The 24,618-nt window shown below is 35.8% G+C and overlaps 1 protein-coding gene across 8 annotated transcripts in view; it reads left to right on the forward strand.

The window, feature by feature from the left end:
* Positions 1-24,618, forward strand: part of LOC142341864 (coiled-coil and C2 domain-containing protein 2A-like) — a 145,852-nt gene that overhangs the window by 40,000 nt on the left and 81,234 nt on the right. For all 8 annotated transcript variants that reach the window (XM_075393141.1, XM_075393146.1, XM_075393142.1 and 5 more), the window contains exons 12-18: positions 754-904; positions 14,640-14,784; positions 15,565-15,703; positions 16,056-16,271; positions 16,690-16,773; positions 20,648-20,793; positions 22,282-22,449. In XM_075393141.1, coding sequence (XP_075249256.1) covers positions 754-904; positions 14,640-14,784; positions 15,565-15,703; positions 16,056-16,271; positions 16,690-16,773; positions 20,648-20,793; positions 22,282-22,449 — 1,049 coding nt within the window. The remainder of the gene's footprint in view (positions 1-753; positions 905-14,639; positions 14,785-15,564; positions 15,704-16,055; positions 16,272-16,689; positions 16,774-20,647; positions 20,794-22,281; positions 22,450-24,618) is intronic.

Consider the following 24,618-nt stretch of genomic DNA (forward strand, 5'->3'; position numbering starts at 1 on the left):
GTCTTTTTTGCTGAGTCTCATTAAGGACTAGTTCCATATCTTTTGTAGTGATGAGAAAAAACTTAGTTATTTTTTAAGTTTAGGTTTTATCTGACGCTATGTAGTCATTGTTATTAAGTTTTTCTACAAATATAAATCGAGTTTTTGGGTGTTATTAATGTTTGTTGTTCTTATTTGATTTTGTGGTTTATCTGTCTCGTATTCTTAGGAATGGCAATTCTCCACTGCCTTCCAAAGTGGCGGTTTCTTAAGTTCCACTGAATGATTTGAGTTGGGCCCAATTTTTTTATTCATACCAGTTATTTTCGAAAAATACATGAATTTTTGAAAGTTTTTAATCCCTTCCTCGGTTGGTAGACAATTAAGCCCAAAATATGGATGAACGGGTCGGAACATTATGTGCGAAAGCACATCATTGAGCCTCCTTGTTTTAGTATGTTTTTTATTTCATTTTTAGGTGACTTTCTCACGGTTGAATTCTGTATTTTCGGGTGAGCTAAATTAATCGAGAAATTAAGTCAGTTGCTCAAACAAATTTGATTGTAAGATAGGGTTTTCAAGGGCGTGATATCCGAATAATTAAAACAACAATGTTAGCAATTTTATATGACTATGATGTCAAGTTTCATTGTTATGATAAGCCAGGTAGTTGCTCATAGATGGTAAAAAAATGCTTGTAAAATGGAAGATTTTGAAAATAAATTATTTGTTTGCGTCAAAAGTTTTTAAGGTCCGCTCTTTTGATTGTTTTAGCTCTTGGAAGGCGGTTTCTCACGCTCTGTCGTGTCTGAAATTGAACTCGTAGTACCAGATGCAGCAGTCAATACCAGCAATGTATCTCTGGATCAAAGAATCTTCTCCTCAGATCAAGTTGTGTCCACTAGCAACGCTGGAGTCGGAAGTGGTTAGTCCGTCTAGCTAAAGGTACTAAATGCTACACTAATTCACTAGATTTTTTGTTTGGGCCAAACTTATATTTGCTTAATTTGTTTCTTTAATCGTGAACAGATGTTCAACTATTGTGAGGCTCCCGTCTTCAAAATTAACTGCAAGAAACTTTAAATCTGCGTAAAAATCTTTTAAAAATCTAATTAACTTTTTCTACCTCCAAGCAAAGTATCTTTTTCAAAATTAACTCTGTAAATCGAGTTCTTTTTAAAAATCTTTAAATTTATTTAGAAACTTAATTTTCAGGTTTTGTTTGAGTAATGTTCGATCTTTTGACCTTGACATGATACTGTTGAACATGACTTTTAACTGTCATAAGAATTGAGAAACTACAAAAATTACTCAACCATTAATTTAGTATTGATGGTAAACGCGTATTTTCAAATTGTTTCCGCATAATTTGCATATTTTCTACATAATTAAATTTGAAATTTCAAAAATGCTTACTTAGCCTTTGAAGTGAAAATATGTTTAATTAAGTTCATGACGGATGTCATTGAATATGATGGCTCCTGAATTCTTTCCTAAATCTTCGGTGACACGTTTCATTAACTCGATGTTTTTCACAAATTCACAAGAATTGATGCATACATACCAAGTTTTGCATGCATGAATTGCTGCCATCTGTTGACTTTCCAAACTTCTCAATTGCGAGAAAAAACAATGTAACGTTAAAATAATATTGAGTCGATATTAAAATTAATATTTCCTGTATGTGAGATAATTAGTGCCGACTAAATCGATTTTGTCACATAAAATTCCGTAGGTGTGGGGTTATGATTGTTTAACGTATTAATTGTCTGTCATTTTACTGTTTATTTTAAATTTAATAATAGTTGTTTCATTTTTTAAAATTATACTCGTTTGAAAGTGTTGATTGTGAATCCAAAAATCACATTGAAAAAAAAAAACGTACAGCAGTTCTTCGATTCCAATTAACGTGAGCGCTATTGTCATTTTTATTTTGATTGGTTTTTTATCCGTGAATTAAAAATTATAATTTGCATGAGTATATTCTCCTACCTCGAAATCAAGTTGAAAAATATCTTAAATGAGTAATCGATTCTTCGGGTATTTGGAACATGGTAGTGGATATCGGCATATTTATTGCGGCCATTGGCTTCTCATCAGCTTCAGCAGCTTCTCTCGTATTGGACCAGTGGGCTCTGAAGAGAAACGAGGAACGACTCCAAGGAACGCAAGCTTTACTTCTGCTGTATCCCATAGTATAAAAAGCAGAAACTAAGTTTTTATTGGACTTTGCTTTTCGACGTATCGAGTTCTTGAATTGCTCTCGAACGAAGTTTCAAGCAATTATTGTAAACGTTGCTGGTCTTTTTAATGCAAAATTTTGGCTTGACCGATTGACCTTTACGCCCTTGTCTTTTTCGTTTTACGTGATCTTATTTTCCCTAATTTAGAATTTTAAGCTGCTGAACTCAATTGGCGGCAGTTCATTTGTAAAAGTCAAATGAAAAGTGTGCCGAAATTGGTGTAATTCTTTTCTTTACACTTGATCAGTGCTTAATAGCTGCCCTCTTCTTTTCGGCAGGCTATTAATGAGCTCCTATTTTTTATTAGATATCAAAGAACTTGAATTGTATTGGGACGCGGTCTTTTTTTTACAATTCAAAGGAAAAGTTGAATTGTTTGCTTTCTGGTTTTTTGTTCACATGTGGTAAATTGACTTCAATTTTTACTTTTTTTCGACTTTCTATTAGATTTTTTCTAAATGATATTTCCAATTCGTTTTAGGTCTCGTTTTTTTGTTTAGTCAATGAAAATTTTTTGAAATTTTTAGGACTTATGCTGTTTATTTTAGATCTGTTTACACATTATTTTTTGAAGCCAAATTTAAGTTACGATTTTGATAACACCGAAAGAGGAAGTAGAGTGAAGTAATAACTGGTTTCTTGGTATGAAATATTTGTCTCTAATTTCAAAGTAGAGTAAGAAAACGTTGTTTGAAAAAAATTGCGCTTTTGCTAGTGGTTTTTTGTTCACATGCGGCATTTTGCCACCGATTTGAACTGTTTTTTTTTTCAGTTGGTGTTTTGGATCTGAGTTTTTGTTTAAATGCGTTTTTTAATCCCTTTGCAGTCCATTCTAGGTCCTGCTTTTTATATAGTCAATGGATATTCTTTGAATTGTGTCAGGACTTGTCTTTCTATACTTGTTTCTTTTCACATGTTGTCGCTTCTTAGACATTTCGCACGAAATCTTTTGACTTCTCTAGTCTGGTTTCTTTCTTAGCTCATTCTGACCATAGTGCTTTAAAACGGCAGTTGCTCTGCAAAGCAATCTAAGATGACCAGAATCAGTATCGAAAAACGAAATCTAAATTAGGAACCGGATAAACCTATAAAGCCCAATTTTTAGATGCCCGGTACTTGAACTTTGTTCTGACTTGAATGCTTATTGATAATGACGCTAGCCCCATGTATCTTCTCATTAAGTCGCAGGATTGTGTCTAGCAACAAAATGAATTGAAAATAGTTCGCACTTTAAAATTGTTTTCGTACAGCAATGAGTTTTCATTTTTTCTGTTTTTTCAATCGTAATCGGCATTATGGGAATCAATGGCGGCTATTTTTCGTCAATCTTTATTGTGGTATATAATAGCCCCCAATAGCGTCATTTGATTCCTTCTTTTAAATTTCGCTTTTCATTTCCGATCTATTATTGGATAGCATGTGAGTCCAGGGACGACTCTTACGAAGGTCCTCAAAAACAATATCAAGGGTAAACAACGAATAATAAATGTCCAACTTATTGTCTAAGTAATAAGCTCTAAGATTGTTGCAAATTGAGAACAAAATCTTCTTTGACAAGGTTTTCGGACATTTTTATTGCAGAATTATTATTCAAAAAGGTATCCATTATGGGTATTACTCAATGATAACCCACACAGTCGGGTGTTCAGTTTAAAAGTGGTTCTTTTTTCAATAATTCTATTGACATCAAATTCTACTTATATTAAATTTATTATGGCCTTTTATTTGAAAAGTCTTTCCCAATTGAAGTAACTGTGGCTGAAGTAAAGCTTGCATCTAGGTCGTCGAATGGAGGAGCGAGTGTACCTTGATGATGACGACAGTTTCGCCACTTGGGTTATGATTAAATGGGACGGAATCACGAATGGATGCATTCGAAGGAATAACATGTTTCCTTTTTAAAACACAGAAATTAAGTCTGTAAACAAACGAGATTATAAGGAAGAATATCCTAAAGCCCTGAAAGACGAGCGTTGAATGCGTCATCTAGCAGGTCGAGGATTCAAACCCTCGATAGTCGAATTTTTTTTTGCATCCCTATAAATTTTTTTAGGCTACAGCCGCCTTTGAATTAAATCGCCCCGCCTGTCGTTCGAGAGGAAATTTTCCGACGTTGATTGGTTCATGTATTAAAACACTGCATTTTTTCATTAGATTCATTTGAATCGTAACTGGAAACAATGAAACAGTGTACAATTGCATTGTAAGGAAGGATTATCAAAGAGTTTAAGCGCTACTCTTTTGTGCTTACGTTCTGCAAGCATTAGATCGTGAATAATTGATTACTCTTAAGTTAATGACAAATCTGGTTAATTGCTCTTGAACGAAGTTCATAGCAATTATTGTAAACGTGTGCGTCTTTTTTATGCAAAATTTTTGCTTGGCAATTGTGACGATTCGAGTGACTTTTACGACCTTGACTTCTGCGTTTCGCGTGATCTAAAATTCTCTCTCAATCACAATTTCAAGCAGCTGAACTCAATTGGCGGCAATTTAATACTAAAAGTCAAATGAAAAGTGCGCCGAAACTGATGTCATTTTTTACTTTAAATCTTAATAGTGGTATATGTTAACCTCGAATGTGGTTATTTGAAGCCCACTATTGAACTTCTTAGTTCCATGTAGGCTCCCCCACCCTCCCCCCGCCCGAGTGAAGCAGGCTGCTATTGATTAGAGCTCCCACTAGTCGTTCGAGAGCAATTCTTCCGACGTTTAGTCTGTTATGTTTTTCAGTTATAACGGTTATAATAACCGTGTGTGCTATTCGAATGGTCATTGAAGTGCCAACTTGCGCGTTTGACCATTGAGTAACCTCCGTTGCTGTTTCAATTGAATGGTTTTAAATTCTTCCGCTTATTGAATTTTGCAATATATTGAAGGTCGAAAGAGCAAAATCAAAAGAAACTGGACGAATTGCGGTCCTTTTTTAATTGCTCTCAAACGAAGTTTGTAGCTATTATATTAGTCCTGTCTTTTTTATGCGATTTTTTGCTTGACCGATTTTTCGTCTGACGCTTTTGACTTTTCGTCCTCAAAAACGGGATAAACAGGTAGCGGCCAGCGGGCATTAAGTGCTGTTAGAGCCTTTCAGCTCATTAGTCTTTAAGTATGCGATTCGCAGAAACTGTTTTGAAGACATACTTAGCACCCTAACTGTTGACCCCCCCACTGCGATGTTGCCCCCACCACTCCCTTCCCCATCAGCCCACGGTGCAACCTCCCCCCCCCCCCCCCCCCACGGTGCTACGCTCGAACAACCGATCGCTAAAAACACGCAATTTTATACTAATTTTCACAATTTTTTTCAAGCCTTTTGAAAATTTGTCGTCTTTTTGAGTTTTTCAGCCCTAGGTGTCAAGGAACCTCCTCTAGGGTTTTATAATAGGTTGCTGCATAGTTTCTAGTGGTAGTGGAATGGTTTCAGCATTTTAACATCCCGAATTTTAGCATTTTTTTTTTTTTACAAATTTTGCAATTTTTTTCAATTTTTTACATTTATTGTCAGTATTCAGGTTCTTCAGCCTAACAGAAAATCTCAGTTAGGTTTTGATAATAAGTTATTGGAAAGTGTTTCATGGCCATGGTTTAGTTTTCAACTTTTTTTATCACCAATTTTAGCTGTTTTTTTTTTCATCTTTCGTCAATTTAGCAAATTTTTAAAGTTTTTTATTTTTTTTTATTTTTTAGGTTTCTACAGTATCAAGAGCCACATAACCTCCTCTAGGTTTTGATTGTAGGTTACTGCATAGCTTCTAGACGTAATGGAATGTTTTTCAAGATTTTGATAGCATCAATTTTAAAAAATATTTGCATTTTTTCAAGTTTTTTTGAATCTTTTTGATTTCTTTAATTATTTTTTTCCGGCACCAGGATCCTAGGGCCTTCTCTAAGTAGCATAGTTTCCGGAGTTAACGGAATGGTTATCAATATTCTAATGTCTCCAGCTTTAGCAATTTTTTGATAATTTTTTTTTCAATTTTTCGGAAAATTGTTATCTTGTTCCGAGTTTAAGGATCTTTGAGCCAGTGATTCTATTTAAAGCTTCAAATAGGGAGACTGGATAGTTTCTTGAGACGATGAAATGGTTTTGGAGATTTTTATATCTTGAATTTCGGCAAGATTTTGTTAAAATTTGCAATTATTATTAAAAATTTTTGAATATTTTTGTCATTTTCTGAGTTTAACGATCATTACTGGCCAACGAAGCTTTTCAAGCCTGGCAGATGGGTTACTTGACTTAACTCCACAGACAAATTATAGTTTTGAACATTTTCACTGCGAAATCTGGACGCTTTTTTTAAAAAAATTTTGCACTATTTTGCAAATTTTTAAAATATCAGGTTTTTATTTGATTTATTTACTAACAAGGCTAGAAAACTAAAAGTTGCAGATTCGAATCAAGCTAAGGCTAGTCTCTCTATACCTTGGCTTGCTACTGACGAAGTCAACCGCTCGACGGTTGTTTGAGAGCAATTCGTTCGACGTTAGTCGGTTATGTTTCATACTGTTCTAATTTAACAAAGTTCATCAGAGTGATTACTGGCCAGTATTAAACTTAATAGCCTTCAGTTAGAAAGCTGGGTTAAGCATGTTTTTTTTTAAAATCTAACGTAAGCTGCCCACCAATTGAGAACACTTTTGACACAGTAACAAATTCTGTTTCCATCACGATGTGCTTCAATCAGGTTAATGGTGGCTATTTTTGAAACTGCATATATATGAAGTTATCGTGGACTTTTTTCGGCAGTACAGGTTTTTGACAGCCCCTAGTCAATGTCACATCACCCCCCATCGACTTCCCCCATCTTTGCATTACACCTGTAACCCGAGCCTCCTTAAGCCCAAGCTGTCTACTGAGAAAGCCAACCGCTCGCATGTCGTTAGTCTGTTTTTTCCTAATTACCTAAACAACCTCACAGCAGTAATTTGAGTTGTTTTTTTTGCTGCTCAATAACCACTATTCTTTTTGGTAGTTTGTTGGCTGGTTAAGTCATAGATTATGCTCTTGTGAAGTTTTGTTACAGTTAAGAAGTTCCTAAATCTGAAAATTTGCGCTTCCTTAATTGCTCTCAAAATGTTGCCTCTTAGAATGTTTCAAGTTTCTTTTCATTTTTTAGCCAGAACAAGGTTTTAGACCGAAGTGAATTGTCTCACGCAAACAAATATAGCAAAAATGATTGCTAATCTGCTATTTGTCTTATCAATGCGCAATAAGTGCTGCTCGAACTTTTTAATTGCTCTCAAAAGAAGTTTGTAGCAATAAGTCCTGTCGGTCTTTTTTTCGACTTTTTGTCTGACTCTTTTGACTTATCGTCCTCAAAAACGGGATAAACGGGTAGCGCCCAGCGGGAATTAAATGCTCTTAGAGCCTTTAAGCTCTGTTTCAGCTCAAACTGTCTTGGAGACTTATACTTATGGTGTGAAGGGTGGTTCTTAGGGGTTGAAGACCCCACCACTGTTGACCCCCCCACTATTGCCACCCTGCGCAGTTAACCCCAAACCCCACTGTTGCCCACCCCCCCCCCCCCCCCCCCCTCATCAACCCTCAGTGAAAAACAACCCTCAGTGAAAAGGCAAGTTTTTGATAAAACTTGCCTTTTTTCAAGTTTTTTGACAATCTGTCGTTTTCAAATTTTTTCAGCCGCAAGAGCCAAGGAACCTCCTCTAGTTTTTGGAAATAGGTTGCTGTATAACTTCTAGTTGTATTGGAATGTCTTGCAAGATTTTTACATCACGAATTTTAGCATTTTTTTGACAATTTTTGCAAATTTTTTTCATCTTTTTGAGTCATTTTTTTGGTTTTTTGAGCCTTAAGGGTCAGAAAACCTCCGTTAGGGTTTGATAATAAGTTACTCAAAAATTTTTTGTCGGTCTTGGATTAGATTTCCAACTTTTTGATATCACAATTTTAGTAATTTTTTTTCAATAAAACTCTCAATTTTTTTTGAAAAATTTTGTCATTTTTTAGGTTTTTCTAGCTTGAAAAGCCACGGAACTTCCTACAAGGTTTGATAAGTTTTTAAGTTCACAAATTTAAGCATATTTTTAAAATATATTTGCAATGCTGTTTTTTTTAACTTTTTCCAGCACCAATATTTATGATTCATATTTATGATTCCAATATTTATGATTCCAGCAATTTTTGGGTAAAATATAAAAAGTTTTCAAATTTTTTTTTAAAATTTTTATGTTTCAAGTGGATCTTTAACTGGATCTTTATGAGCCAGTGAAATTTCAGGCTTCAAAGAGGGATGCCGGATAGTCTCTTGATACAATGAAATGGTTTTAAAGATATCAATATCTTGAGTTTTAGCAGGATTTTGTTAAAATTTGCAATTGTCTCCAAATTTTTTAAATGTTTTTTGTCATTTCTGAGTTTAACGACCATTACTGGCCAACGAAAGTCTTGGAGATGGGTTACTTGACAGAACTTTTGAGACAAAAAATGATTTTGAACTTTTTACTGCGAAATTTTGCCTTTTAATTTTGCCTTTTTCAATTTTTTTCTTTGATTTATTTACTAACAATGCTAGAAAACCAGAAGTTGGTGAGTCGAGTCTCAGCATGGAAAATATTCCTTTCTCTTTCTCTCTCTCTCTCTCTGGTGGTTGGGGTTTCTTTCCGTCTCTTTCTCGTTGATGGTTTATCTTCTCTCACTCTATCTGTCTCTCTCACTCTATCTCTCTCTCTCACTCTATCTCTCTCCCTTTTTGTTGATGCCGCACTTCAGCTGCTGTTATATGGCGTAATGTCATGATCTATGATCCTCATTAACAATGAGTTATAGAAGAAGTCCTTTATCATAAAGGACTTAACAGGCTCTTTTTACGAAATCAGTGTTAATTGCTCTCAAAAGCAATTTGTAGCAAATTAATTAATCCTGTTTGTCTCTTTTATGTAATTTTTTTTGCTTGACCGATTTTTCGTCTGACCCATTTGACTTCCGTCTTCAGAAGCGGGACAAATAAGAGGTAGCGCCCAGTTTGCATAAAGTTTTCTTAGAACCGTTCAGCCCACTCGTCTTCACGTATGCGATTAACAGAAACTGTTTTGGCTAAGGTCGGTTCTTAGAAGTCGATCCCACGCCACCACCCACCCACCGCCCCCACATCAGTCCTCCTAATCCATTTTTGCACCACCCGCTGCGCTCATCTTAGGCCCCTTCAACTAATCTAAAGCTAGCCTCACTAAACCGTGGCTAGCTACTGACGAAGCCAACCGCTCGTCGGTCGTTTGAGAGAAATGCGCCCGACGTTAGTCGATTATGTTTCCAATTATTTGTCCTTTAGGCTTTTTTTCATTTCTGTCTAATTGACTCATTGATAGCAGCTATCGTTGAGCACTCACAGCTTTCCTATAAATGAAAGAGTTTTATAAAAAATGAAGAGGTTTATGCAAATACTTTTTTCGAAAATAATTAATGTGAAATAAAACTTTTGACTTTTCGTCTCATAGGTAGTTTATGATATGCTATCCGCTTTTGATTCTTAGTTCATCTAAACAATGCATATTGAAGAATTTCTTTGTCAAAACATGAAATGAAAACAAAATTTCTAACAGTGAAGCTGGCTGCTGTTCTGTCGAAAAGAAGTCGACGTAGAAACTAATTGTATTTTAAGGAGTTTAATTCGCGATCATTTTCACTCATCAAACGAAGTTGCACATAGCGATAATATATTTATACAACATTTAGTGAAATCAAATTTGGAAACATTGGTCAATAAATTCAAAAAAGAAATCCGGAATTACGAGTGCCTTCAAGCTGTGCCTCATCGAGTAGCCTAGAAGATAGTGTGTTCGCTGCCAACTCCTCTGTAGCTGCTGCTTCCGAGTTAGGGAACGTCGATGACTTGATACTGGATCTCACAGACAATGAAGACAACGAAATTGAACTTGCGATGCTGTCTGACAATGATTTATCGGACGAAGACTCGGGTTTCAAAGCAGATGATCAGGAAACGAAAGCGGATTGCAATCTATTGACATCGGTTGAAACTCCAAATGAATTGAGTCAGATTTCGAGCGCAGAATTATCCCCAGAACCCGAGTTTGTCCCAAAACAGGAGCTTTCATGTGAAACTGTTGAGCAAATGATTTAGAAGTTTGTATCAAGTCAACTGTGGCTATGTATGTTTGATTTATTGAATGCAAGTTTATAAATCCAGAACCAACAACCAATTTCCGATTCCCCATTTATGATTTATTGCAAATGCTTTTAGAGAGAGTCGTATAAATTGTTTTATTCATTTTTTTTTCAAGAACGTCGTTTTCAGTTATATAGAAGCGAGATCTGAAGGAAAAAGAGCTTAGCAAATGAAACATTCTTTTCATGAAATAACTTATTATCTATTATGAGATAAGTTTCGATTGATGAAATTTTTAGTTTGACCCAGTTTACGGACGCTGCCAGTTTGCTGCTTTTTTTAAAAATCTTCATTCAACTGAAATAGTCGTCGTTAAAGCCGGACAACTTTTGATTTGAGAAATTGTGGCTGAATGCTTCCATAAATTACTAAACTTTTTCGTCGGATGCTTCGAACGGTCAGAGCGGTACTTACAACTGCTTAAATACAACCTATAAGACACGGTCTATTTCTAACGTGTTATTAAGAGCTGATGACTACTATCTTTTTTCGCGGGGAGCAATTATTTTCGAAGCAGTTAAATGTAGCTCAACGGGCTGCAAATTTTATCATCTTTTTATCACTTTTAGCATGTTTTACAGACTCCACTTTTCGCTCCTTTGTGATAATAAGAAATTTGTGTCTGATGATCTCCTGTTTTTGCGTGGCGCAAAGAAATTTGATTGAAGTCTACAGATAAGGTGTCATTACTTTAACTTAAAACATCAAAACGGCTACTTTGCGAAGTAATTGCCAAAAGATTATTTTAGATTTCAAAGATGTTTCGTAGCTCTTACCGTTTTTGAAAAAGTGTACAGAAAGTTTTCTAACATCAAGCAGATCATTGATATACAGTTTCTGATCAAACTGTTCATGTTTAAAGAAGTTTGAATACATCACTGAGGATTTGGATCCAAGATACAAGTCTCTAGGTTTTTAAATTTAAATATATGTGGTTTGAATTTGTCGAGTTCCAAGATAATGTGCGAGCGCGCATTCTGAGCCTCATTGTTTCGTTTTGGTTTATTTTTCGCAAGTTTTCTCCAATGAATTGGCGATTTTGCCAAAGTTTTCATTCATGTTTGTTTTTGTAGTGGCACTCGTAAACAAATGCGACCGCGTCCACGCCCCTCCGCCTGGCTATTTATACCTTTTTCTTGTTCAGCTCTCTTAATCCTACCCTTTCGTCGCTTAGATCACACACACAAACAAAGCTTGTCTCCCTAATGCACGCATTATTTGAAACGCTTCAAAAATGTGGGAAGAGAAAGCTGCTAATGTGGTTGTGTTTCACAGGCTTTTGTTTGCGCAATTTATAATTTAATGATTTTTAATTACATTTTAACTGAAAGAGAAAGCAGAAAGCTACATTTCTTTCAATTTTTACACACACTTTTTAATCTTTCAAAAAAACTACTATTTGCTTTTGCTAACTTGACAATTGCTAACTCAGAAATTGTCAATAATGTGCTTCAGGTAGTGGTTTTACAATAATGTCGGAAATTCTTCGCAAAACGTAGTACCTTAAACCGATATTATAAAAAATAATATTGTAAATTTGTGTTTTTGGTCAAATTTTTCTTTTATACATATTTTCAATAGAGCTAGACCCCGAATCCCCTTCCAAGCATTGTAATTTTACCACACTAAAAACTATTAGGTGAAAGAGTCCCGAGTATAATGTTGATTGCCGCTTCTATTAAGAACTTGATTTTATTGTTCCGAACGCACTTGTGGGGGAAGGAACTATGTACTCAAATGGGTTTTTTTGTTCAGACAATATTCATGGTAGAGAAATGTGAGTGGTATCATTAAAAAGCTCGTCCACCGTAGAGTTCGGAATTATAACGATTTTTTGAATTTCGTGTTTTTCGAGGAGTTATCGAGGTTTAAATTTTTGTGTGAACACGTGATGTTTGGCATGATTCTGTTCATTTTTTGTTAAATTAAGTTCTTTTCTAAAAAAAAATATCAATTTAAAATTACACTTTGTGCTACAAATGAGACTTTGAAATCTTTTTATTTCTAACCGAAGAAAGGCTATAGAAAGGGTAGTGTTCGTCTCGTAGGGAAGTTTACTATAAAAAAAATCGATTTCTATTTGAGGGCTGATATTTTAAAAATCATACTTTCTTTTGATTTTTCTAAGTCACTTAGAGGCTAACAGCTTTTCAAAATCCAGGTTCTGTTCATGACAAACCTGATTTACAGTAAATTGATGCCCAATGAACAAATGATTCTTTTTAAGGAGTCGCTCATTTTTTTATGGCTCCGACTCTTGAGTTTTTGTAATTTTTCATTTGATTTTGATATATGATTTTTCTTTTTCATTTTTCTTTTTGAGATTTTAATATAACTTTTAGACCTATGACATAGAATCGTTGACAAAAAATGCAGTAGGCTTTCTGAAGATCAGTAAGCGGACCTATGTAGTAATTTGACCGGACAGCTAATGGCTGTTAGGTCTTTAAAAATAATTTATTGAAAATTTTTTTCAACATTAACCGATCTTAAACTTGTTTCTGTGAAATGTAAGTTGGTCTCACTATTGACAGGACGTCCATTGTCTCTATTGCAATCAAAGTGAATCTGGTTAGCGGCTTTATGTTCTAACTATTGCCTTTTTGACTTGGATGTAACGACTTTTCATGATTTTTACTTTTTGTTTTTCATAATTTTAGATTCTTTTGAGATCCTATCACATTATCTTATCATTACCAGTTCCCACTGGATTAGAGAGGTCTTTCAATAGATCAAAGATAAAGTTTGCAGAGAAAAATGCATGATTTTTACTTGCTTCGACACTGTCTTCTCGCACTTTTCTACTGGATTGTGGTTTTTGCCTGTATTTGTTGTCATTTGCATAGTCATACGACTTAGTTTGATGACTTTTTGGTGATTTACGAATGACACAACTTTCTCATCGAAGCAACTTATTATATCTGATTCTTGATTGCCGTTGAAAGCTACTGAATTTAATGGCTTTGATACTACGGGTTTTCTCAAAAGTTTCGTGGTTATATTATATTTGTTCATATTTGTTAGTTTTTTGGAGTCAATTTGTTACAAAAAACAATTCAGTTGTTAAAATATTATATGAAAATTAAAAAGTTTGAAATGAACAATTCATTTTTTAATGGCTCCGACTCTTCTGTCTCATTTTTTTGTTTTTGCTTGTTTTATATTCCTTATGTAGTCGCAAAGATGTAGTCGCAAAGATGTAGTCGCAAAGAAGTCTCATAAGCTTCTAACTGAGTGCTGAACGAGTGAAACTACTCAATGCCGTAAGTTTACAGAAAAAGCTTTAAAGTGCATGATATTATTTGTTTTCAAACGGTTTTTCAAGCTTTTAAGGTTTTGTTATATTTGTCAACTTGTATCTCATTCTCATCATTGAGAGGCCCCATCTCCCTTCCCGGTAGTTCGAATGTTAAACTGGCTATTGATATTACGTCGTGACTGTTGTTTTGAAGAGAAATTTTTTTTCGTGGTCAATATCTGTGTCCTTTTTCTCTTCTTTAAGCTCACTCACGTAATAACAGATCCCAATGATTTTCAAATTAGGACCAAGTGAACATTATTCTTTCAGTATAATTTTAATTGAAGTAGTTTAATTAACTTTTGAAATAAAAAACATAATATTCAGACAACAGCAGAAGTACTTAATGGCCTCAATAATTTGTGTTTTCGCAAGTTGTAAGTATCTTTTTATTCTTCATCTTTAGTCGTTTTCCGTGTCTTTTTTTGAACAGATGCAGACTTTATTGGTTTCGGATTTTTTTAACTTATCAAGAATTTTTTTGTTAAAACTTAATGGTTTTTAAGACTTTTGTAAATATTTGGTTTAAAAAATAATGGTTGATTTTTGAATTTCGCCTTATTATTGCTTCCTTTTTATCAACTTGTTATTTAGTCTCAATAATATAAAGTCCCATCTGTAGTTAATGTTTCTTGTGATTGTGTTTTGACGTTGTTACTAGGTGCTTTTAAGTTCAGATGTTGAAGTTTTGCCGTAAAAATATTTTGCTTATTTTGTTGTTCATTTTTTTCTTCCATAGTCCTATTAATGGTGTGAGATCCCGTGAGCGCTGTAATGAGGCATGGCATTATGTTATTCATTTAGTATTTTGTGTAACGGTTTTTTTTTTAAACTCAGAGATCTTTTTTGATTATCTCTTCAATTGGTTGACAATTATGTCAAAAATGTAGATGAGCGCGGGTCGGATCATCATGTGCAAACGCACGTTAACGAGCCTCCTTGTTGGTTCGAAACTGATCATATGATTGTGTTAAGGTAAAGAGGTGATGTTATCGGACAACGAGAGTGTTCTACTGAAGACGAAAGGAACCCTCACCTGTAGTATCGCATGGGCACTATCACCCGATGGAACGCCTCTGGTGCCTATGGCTGACAATACAAAGACCTCCAGCGCTATGAAGTAATCAAGTTTCAGACAAAAATCCACATAATTTTAGATAAAAACCCATTCAAATTAATCTTCTGTGGAAATACCGCCATTAAAAAAACTTAATTGCACAGGTAACAAAAAGCACAATTGTTTGACAACAAAACAGATTGAGTTAGTTTATCAAAATGGTATGTTGGCAGCAATTGCTCTCAAATGTTCAGTTAGATGGTATGCATGTGTTGAACAAACAATTCGTTAGAAATAAGCTGGACCCAAAGCAAATGTTGAAAAAACCTCGCAAGAACTTTATTAACTCAGTTCAATTATGGACATGATATGCTCCCATGCAGATCATTTGAAGTTCAGTTCATACAGAATCTGAAGCCGAATTCGCATGAGCCTAGTTTCAATATGGCTGGTTGCATATGAGGAAAGTTAGAGATGTTTTGCGTTCTATGCATGGGTCTCTGGCGTTCTTTTGAGTATAGTTGTGCACTGACATTGAACAGTATTTCTCCTGTACTATAGCTACTGGCAATTTTAAAAATATACTAATTGTTACGCATCATTGAAAGCAATTTTGCAGTTATCTCATTGAATGCTAGAGCTCATTTAAGAATTTGAAAGTGAAAAAAACTATCAGCCGAATCTTGATAATTTCGATAGAAGATTAAAATGGTCGACCGAATTAAATGCTCTCAAGAAATCTACGTACATCACAGTTTGATCCGTTTTCACTGATTTGCAAAACTGTAGCTCGGTCGTTTGTGGTCTAATCTTGCGTGAAATGAATCTTCTGTTTTATTGTAGTGCTATGAAGTTAGCAGACCCTATCTCTGCTATCGGTTCTTCTGGACATTTAGACATGCCGGCTCTGGTTGAGTGGGTCAATCAGAATAGATTGGACCCTAATGACCCTGCAAATTCCACCATATTGTATCACGTGAAGGTAAATATGACAGCTAGTACTAAACTAAGAAGTAGCAACCTAACCTTTGGTCATCACTAATAAAGTTACTGATTATTAGTGTGAAAGAAAACGTATTTGTAATTTTAAGATTTTTTATCTGGGTAGGGTGTAATTAGGATTTAATTAATTAGGAAGTATTTTTGCGACTTAAAAAAGAATGGATTTGTAACTCGAAGTTTAGGGAAACTAGTAGGCGAGGAGTGATGGGAAGATGAGCGGGGGATGGGGCGTCGTAGCGTGCAAAGTTCAGTGCTTAAGTCGTATAGATACAAAACATGCCGAAAAATGTTTCGTTGTAGAATTGTTATCAAAATGCTGCATGTTGCATTAGATGTACACTGATGGTGCTGTGGGGGAGAACAGTGAGAAGCCGGAGTACTTCAGACTGGAGCAGCTCCAAGAGGAATTTGACTTCTGCAAAGACGAAGAACTGAACACGAACAGACGGTTTCGTCTCCTAGAATACAGGTCGCAAGAGGTACCCGAGTTTAGAAACTACAGAATGGTACCTGCATCACAAGAAGAAATCAGCCCCGACTTTTTTGATGTAAGTTTATATTTTGTCCGTTACTAACGTCCCCTCCACACACTACTAGCGTCTCAAAGTCGCAAATTCTGCTGATTTTATCAGTTAAGAGTATACTTATGTTTTCTTGGTCTCATCATGCTTGATTACGCAAGGCATATTCTGTTTTCTCTAGATTTTGAACCCTGTGAACTTCAGTGGACAACCCAGGTGTTGGAGTGTTGGAGACAGTAATTTTGAGTATTTCGAACGAAACATTGGATCTTTTCCGTTTGTGCCCCTAGCTTAGTGGGGGCATATTATTTGAACACCCCAGACGCACGTGCCAAATTTTCACATAATGATTTGCTATGTACGTGCTCTGTTACTAGGGGTGCATAACGTACGGGAGCACGGATGGAAAAAATCCAAAACTTCAATGGATGAATTATGTTTGTAGGACTACGAGCGTAAAATGGCTCAAGAGATGGAAGAATTGAGTGGAGGTGCGATGCTAGACCAACAGAAAGATCCTTATCGACCGGTAAGTGAACGTAATCTGTTGAGGAACGCATTTTGGATTGATTCCACTCAGGATTTTTTAGTTTCTTCCTGCATAGAAATGCGGCTACTATTTAGCCTCTTTACTCTTTTAATGGTTCTGGTAGCGAGCTTTATTTGTCACTGGCGTTTTGTTTTGATACAACTCGCTGTTAGCCTTCCCAAAAGCCCGCCATGTTTCGACGGAGTTAATGCTCGACGTTATTTTTGTTTTCATTGAAGCATGTCTAATTGATCTCAAACTTCTCATGCGACCTTTCCTCTGGCTATCTGATTCAGTGACTCGCCCCACTTTAAATAGTTATGTTCTCAGTATATTCGTTTAAGTATTTTTTTCTATCACAACTACAATTTCAGGATGACTGTTCACCACTCTAATTTGAGGGACAAGAGTAACTAAGGAGATCACGCATAAATTAAAGCCTTTTATGCTTGCGAGAAACTTCAATTAACCTCCCTTCAGATATAACAGAATTCAAGCACGAAAATAAAATGTTGCTCAAGTTTTAGTTATCCGATGTTTTCATAGCCGCGAAGTGATAGAGGCTATTATTGGGGGCATAGTGGTTTTATACAATTCAAAGAATTTGAATTGTATTGGGGCGCTGTCTTTTTTTTAAGATCTGTTCACACATATTCATTATTTTTAAAATCAAATTGAAGTAGGGATTTTGGTCAATCCGAAACAGGAAGTGGAGCGAAAAAGCGAGTGGCTATGCGGCGTGAATTGTTTTAACTCTAATTTTAAATTTAGGTGAGAAAATGGTGTTTGAACAAAAATTCGCTTTCTCGCTAGTGGTTTTTTTTGTTCACATGCGGCATGAGGCAATTTCGCTTTGATTTTTACTGTTTTTTCGATTTTTTTGTATTGGAGTTTTTTCTAAATGGTTTTTCCAATCCATTCATCGTTAATTCTAGGCCTATTTTTTTGTTTGAACCAAAGTTCAATTGATCGCTATTGGTTGTTTGTTCACATGCGGCATTTTGACATTGATTTTCTGATTTTTTAATCTGATTTTTGTAGAAACGGTTTTCCAAATTCACTCATAGTCCGTTATAGGTCTAATTTTTGTGTAGTCAATAGAAATTCTTTGAATTGTACTTCAGGACTTGTCCTGCTATGTTTTTTTATTTCATCTCCATCGACGATTCTTACGACCTGACTTCTTGGAATTGACTTTCTCAATGACTTCGACTTCTACTGCTTTATGGAACTTTAAATTTTATGAAATTTTACCAGTTGAAGATCAATAGTGTGCATCTAAATAGTGCCAAACTTTTAGGTTTTTTTCGTTATGAGCCGTATGTGTCATAAAATTGACAGTCCGAATCTAACCCCAAAAGTCTAGTGATCTGTTAAAGTTCTGGTGGTCGATCTGTCTATCTCATTTCTTTAGTTGTTTCTTTTCATGGAAGGCCACAAGCGTCTATCGTGGCTATTTTCCGGCAATCTGGCGGCTATGTTTTTATCAGCTCTTTCGTTTATAAAAGTCTACAAAGCTATCGCAGTTGCTGTTTGATAATCTGCCAACTACCGTACTACAGCCAACTTCATCGCACTGCAATTGTTCAAATTTTTTGATTTTTTCCCCTTTTCATTGTTTCCTAAGTGTCGTTGGTTCACGCTACTGTTAACTTTCACGCTCAAGATTCTGTAGCTCATTGCTAAAAGCTATTCGGTCTGTAGAACATGCAGTGTGAAAAAGTGGTTTTTTTTGTTTACGTGCACCACTTTGACTTGTCAGTACTGTTTTTCAATTTTTTGACCAATTGTTTGTGGATTTCCCAATTCATTTCTAGAACGTTCTAGGTTTGGTTCTTTGTTTAATCAATGAAAATTCTTTGAATTGTAGTTCAGGAATCGTCCTGCTATGTTTTTTCTATCCCTTCAAGATCCACATGACGTCACGATCACTTTTAATCTGCCTTTTGTTCGTTTTTAATGCAATTTCGACTAAATTGAGTGCGTGACCTTGTTTCACTCTTAGTTGAGTGAGGTTTTATGTTCATTCGCATCATCTTGTTTTTTTATCGCAAACTGTCTACCTCACTCTAAAAAATGACTTCCTCGCTGTCGAAATGACTTTTCTTTACTTTATTTCAAGCAGATCTGGCCAACTGAGTGTGTCACTCTAATTGAGGGGTATTTGAGAGCTGCTGACAGAAGCAGCTAAGATATACAGATTCCAATCGGAAATATAACATCACAGTAATTAAACAAAATGAACAGAATTTTCCTTTCAGTCTGCTTTTTATTAATTGCCGCCGTCAGCTTTCCAACGTCTATTATTTTCAATTATAACTTATTATAACGGTGTGTGCTATTCGAGTTGTCTTTGAAGTGCCAACATGCACGTTTGACCATTGAGTAACCTCCGTTCCTGTTTCAATTGAATGGTTTTAAATTCTTCCGCTCATTGAATTTTGCAATATAATGAATACGGTTGAAGGTCAAAAGAGCAAAATCAAAAGAAACTGTACAAAGCACGGTCCTTTTTTCATAGCGTCCTAATTTACCAAAGTTTATCAAAGTGGTTAATGGCGAAAGCTAATATTAAGCTTAATAGCCTTCAGTTAGGAAGCTGGGTTAAGCTTATTTTTTTAAATCTAACGTAAACTGCACACCAATTTAGAACACTTTTGACACAAACAAATTCTCTTTCCATCACGATGTGCGTTAAGCATGTTAATGGTGGCTATTTTTGAAACTGCATATATATGAAGCTATCGTGGACATTTTTCGGCAATACAGGTTTTTTGGTTTTTCATGTTTTGTTTTGTAGAATTTTGAGTTTGTGGACTCCTTTCTGTTTTTGATCTGCAATTTGGTTCGTAAGATTTTAATGGAAGAAACGCATACGGGTTTGAGGCCTTTACTTCTCTCTCGTGTCGACTCACTAGTTTGGTTTTTGTCAATATTTTTTGGTTGATTGTATCTTCTTAGTTTTTGTGCTATTGACTTACCTTTTTCAATTCCTCTCGTAGAGAAAATTTTCGCTTGACCTTTGACTTTTCGAGTGATTTTTACGCCCTTGACTTTTGGCGTTTCGCGTGATCTAAAAATCTCTCTCAATCACAATTTCAAGCAGCTGAACTCAATTGGCGGCAATTTAATAGTAAAAGTCAAATGAAAAGTGCGCCGAAACTGGTGCCATTTTTCGTTTTAAATCTTAATAGTGGGATATGTTAGCCTCTAATGTGGTTATTTGAGGCCCACTATTGATCTTTTTTGTCCCATTTAGCCCCCCCCCCCCCGGAGTAAAACAGGCTGCAATTGATTAGAGCTCCCACTAGTCGTTCGAGAGCAATTCTCCCGACGTTTAGTCGGTTATGTTTTAAACCGGGGATTCCTATTTGTTTTTCTGTTCAAGTGTTTACAAGAACTTTACAACTTTGACCCTGTTTCTATAGGCAATCAACTTTATTTGTCACGTTACTCAGTTCATTGATATGCTCTTGCCGCAATCGATAACTCACCACCGGTTAGAAATGATTTAATCCAGAATTTTTAATTGACTTCTGCGGTCTCGTAACATTGCTTGCAACAAGCATTCTTTTAATTTCTAAAACCCGGTGACTCGTTGGTCTGGAATTTCAAAACTTGATAGAGAGTTTCAATCTACCGTCAGATTGTACTTCACAATGAATCATCTATCGTCTTAGGCATTCATTTTTAGGCGAATTTTTCAATCATTTTTCCATGGCCAGGCCTCAGCATCCGCTGTGTGATATAATCAGGGCAACGTGCCCACCGTTCCACCAGGGACAGTTTTTAATTCTACTATCTTCAAAATTTTCGGCTTACTCGGCTCATTTTTCAAAATTTGGCTTGCTTGACCGCTACCAAATTTTCATAGGTAGAGGAGGAAATGGATGAGCACAGGATCCTGGTGAACAAGATTAGAAAGAGAGTGTATGAGAATGTGCTGGTCAGGTTCATACAAGCCAGACATCAGTACACTATCACAGACGTGGTCCACGAAGAAACCATACCCGACACTGCGTAAGCTACTACTACTTATGCTGTTTTGTTTTGTCGACTTCTCTCTTAAACTTCTCCTTGACTTCTCCATGGGTTATTATAGTCAATTCCATTTTGAAGGGAGAAAATCGAGATTATTCGAAACCTGCGGTACAAGGCTACCACTGATATAAAAAACAGGGGTGACTTCCGTGGATGAATTTAAACAGACAATACAACTGACGAAGCAAACTCATTTCTGTATCTAAACTGTACGGAACGCAAATCATTTCGCAGCTGTATTCGACGGTCTGCTGGCTATGCTCTGTTATTGATTTATTAAAAAAAAATTGTGGCCGTGATTTTAGAGGAGACGGGTAAGATTGATGCATGTTGGTTCTCCGGTTTTCATTTTCATCCATAGTTCATTTCATCAGATCTTTTGGATTGTGACATTCACAAATACTGTTACATGTCGGGTTCATTTCACATCTTCATTTCAGGAAGGATCTTAAAATTGATTTCAGCCGTGGATGTAACTCTGATTAAGCCACAGAAAAACTGGCATTAATCGAGAACTGAGTTTCGTAGCCAGAATTATGAAGTGGCTTTAACAAGAGTCACGCAATCTTGCCTGAAAAAAACTTGGAAGTTGAAAAATCCGACACTGTATATATGAGAATGTGGCAATGTATAATCTGGCATTGCAGTGATCTGAAATTTTAAAACTTGCGTGCGTGTTTCGAGCAATCAAATTCTAAAAGTCTTGAAAATTTGATCTTTGATTTGAATATGATTGCCTCACTTTCTCACATCCTCATAAGATGATGCAACTGGCCAGTGGTACAACCAGTTCAATTTTTCTCATGTTGGGGAAAAATGACTTTTACATATTAAAATTGCTCTTGTTTGTAGTCTACAGCCGCTCTTGTCTACAATCAGGGGTTACATATCAACTATCCTCATATCTAGACTTTCATATACAATTTTATGAATATTTTCATTCAAGGTCTGTGGGTACAAAAAGGTCTGTTTCTAAATGGGCACCAAATTTTGCATCAATCGCATAACTTTTTTAAGCGCGTTCTGCATGATAATGTGTTACACTGTGACAGTGCGTGGAACATTCTTCGTTGTGGTTTTCCTGAAACGTGACGTCACTTGATCCCTTGTGCTGTCAGCTTGTGTTGAAAACGATAATTTCACAACGAGTATAATTTCGTAAATAATAAAACGGGCAAAAGTTACTAGTCATTTCTGTCGAGTGGGTGAATGAATGTTGGTATGTCATGACCAAATAAATACAAAAGAGCTGCGCTGAGCTTAACCAAGGTCAATTGAGGGGCAGGTAGGGTGAAAGAAATGTTCTGATTTTTCTCGAGAGAGAGAGAGAGAGAGAGAGAAAAGAGTTTTTGTCTCGCATCGTGGTTTCCCGAAGAAATCATACCCAATGTTCTGATGATCTTAAAGATCTTCTTCAATCCTTTTTTAAATGTTAGAAATAAATTCTGATATATCGTTTATTTTCAGTCTATTGGGAGAGGCCATCAAGAAGTTCTTTGAGCCCCGTCGACCTCTGCGACCTCAAAGGAAAGAGAGGAAGGCTGTGACTGCGCCCAACTTGTCTGGAGCAGACGTGAGGATACTCGTCAACATAATATCCGCAACCCATTTGCCTGTACGGAAGGATGTTAAAACGTAAGCTTAAATATTTTATTTGCCCCTAAGGGTATACTCGATTACTGCTTTGAGATATACAGAATTTAATAGTCAAACAAGGCTAGAAGAATCAAAAACTGTAATTAAGATCAATTTATCCGACGTCCTGCGATTATATTTGACTGACTATCATTAATTGCTCTCAAACGAAGTTTGTAGCAATTATATTGGTCCTGTCGGTCTTTTTCTATGCGATTTTCGCTTGACCAATTTTTCGTCGGACGCTTTTGACTTCATCAAAAACGGGATAAACACGTAGTGCCCAGCGGGCATTAAGTGCTCTTAGAGCCTTTCTTTCAGCTCTGTTTCAGCTCAAACTGTTTTGGAGACTTATACTTATGGTGTGAAGGGTGGTTCTCTTAGAGGTTGAAGACTCCCTCACTGTTGAGCACCCCCCTTCCCATCACCCCCCGGGTGTCAAGGAACCTCCTCTAGGTGTCAAGCAATCACCTCTAGGGTTTTACAATAGGTTACTGCATAGTTATTTTAGTGGTAGTGGAATTGTTTCAACATTTTAACATCACGAATTTTATCATTTTTTGACAAAACGTGCAAATTTTTTCATTTTTTTTTTGCATTTATTTTTCATCATTCACGTCTTTCCAGACGCAGGGGCCAAAAAACGTCCTTAATGGTTTGATAATAAGTTACTGAAAAAATTTTTTGCCCTGGAATAGCTTTCAGTTTTTTAATATGACAAATTTTAGCAATTTTTTGATAAAACTTGCAGTTTTTTCAAGTTTTTTGGAAATTTTTTGTCAGTTTTCGTTTTCTCCAGCCTAAAGAGGCGCCGAACCTCCTGTAGGGCTTTACAAAAGGTTACTGTTTAGTTATTAATGGTAATGGAATGTTTTTCAAGATTTTAACACCACGAATTTTAGCATTTCTTTTTTACACAACTTGCATTTTGTTTTCATTTTTTTTACCGATTTTTTTGGTAAAATTTAATTTTTTTAAAAATTTTTCAGAAAATTGTTATCAATTTTCCAAGTTTATGGATCTTCAAGTCAGTGAAACTATTGAAAGCTTGAAATAGGGATACTGGATAGTCTCTTGAGACAATGAAATTGTTTTGAAGATTTTAATATCTTGAATTTTAGCAAGATTTTGTTAACATTTGCTATTTTCAAAATTTTTGAATATTTTTGTCCTTTTCTGAGTTTAACGATCATTACTGGCCAACGAAGTTTTTCAAGTCTTGCAGATGAGTTATTTGACATAACTCCCGAGACAAAAAATAGTTTTTAACATTTTCACTGCGAAATCTGGAAGCTTTTCTTTTAAATTTTGCAATACCTTGCTAATTTTTAAAATATCGTTTTTTATTTACTAACAATGCTAGAAAACTAAAAGTTGCAGAGTCGAATCGAGCTGAAGCTAGTCTCACTAAACCGTGGCTAGCTACTGACGAAGTAATTATTTTTTAACCAGTTGCAAATTTTATTGTGACACCTTTTCAATCTGTGTCACTTTACAGATTAAAAATAGAACAGAAGATCACCATGACTCCCCGTCACATCGTAAAACATACAGCGTACCAATGCAATCCAAATCCTTTGGATTGTTGAAAAAACCAAACTGAGATCCTCTCGGTTATTAATTAGTTGCTTTTCTTGCCAGTTCAGCGCTTTTAAAATGGGTTAGGTCCGGTACTTTCTTACGTAGTCATATTTGTACATAATCGTTTTCTGCACTATTTTATAGCGCTTTTTCATTGCTTCAAAATAATGTTAACAGCACTTACCTTAGTTCTGTGGTCTTTTGAATGCTTTTTTTACCTTTTACACTTTTAACTTTTCGTAAAGCCCAGAGGGCATTGACTTCCTCAGCAGCTCTCTTAGAGCCTTACGCCTCAATAGTCTCTAAGAATGCGATTCACCAAAACTGTTTTGAGAAAAATTTATTGTGTGAAGGGCGGTTCTTAATCATAAAAGTTTGAGCCCCTCAGTCACCCCCCCCCCCCCCCCCCCCTTGTTAGCCTTCCCTCCCCCACCCACAACTCAACCCCCCCCCCACCAGCACTCACTCCTCCGCCACCGACCTGGCTATTGCTTGCTTGCCGGTCGTTTAATAGCAATTCTCCCGACGCTAGTCGGTTATTGTACATTGTCACATTAGGTATTTTTTTCTGACACCGTTTCGCTGTGA

Source organism: Convolutriloba macropyga, chromosome 6 (genome assembly GCF_964194025.1).
Source record: "Convolutriloba macropyga chromosome 6, txConMacr16.3, whole genome shotgun sequence".
Taxonomy (NCBI): domain Eukaryota; kingdom Metazoa; phylum Xenacoelomorpha; order Acoela; family Convolutidae; genus Convolutriloba; species Convolutriloba macropyga.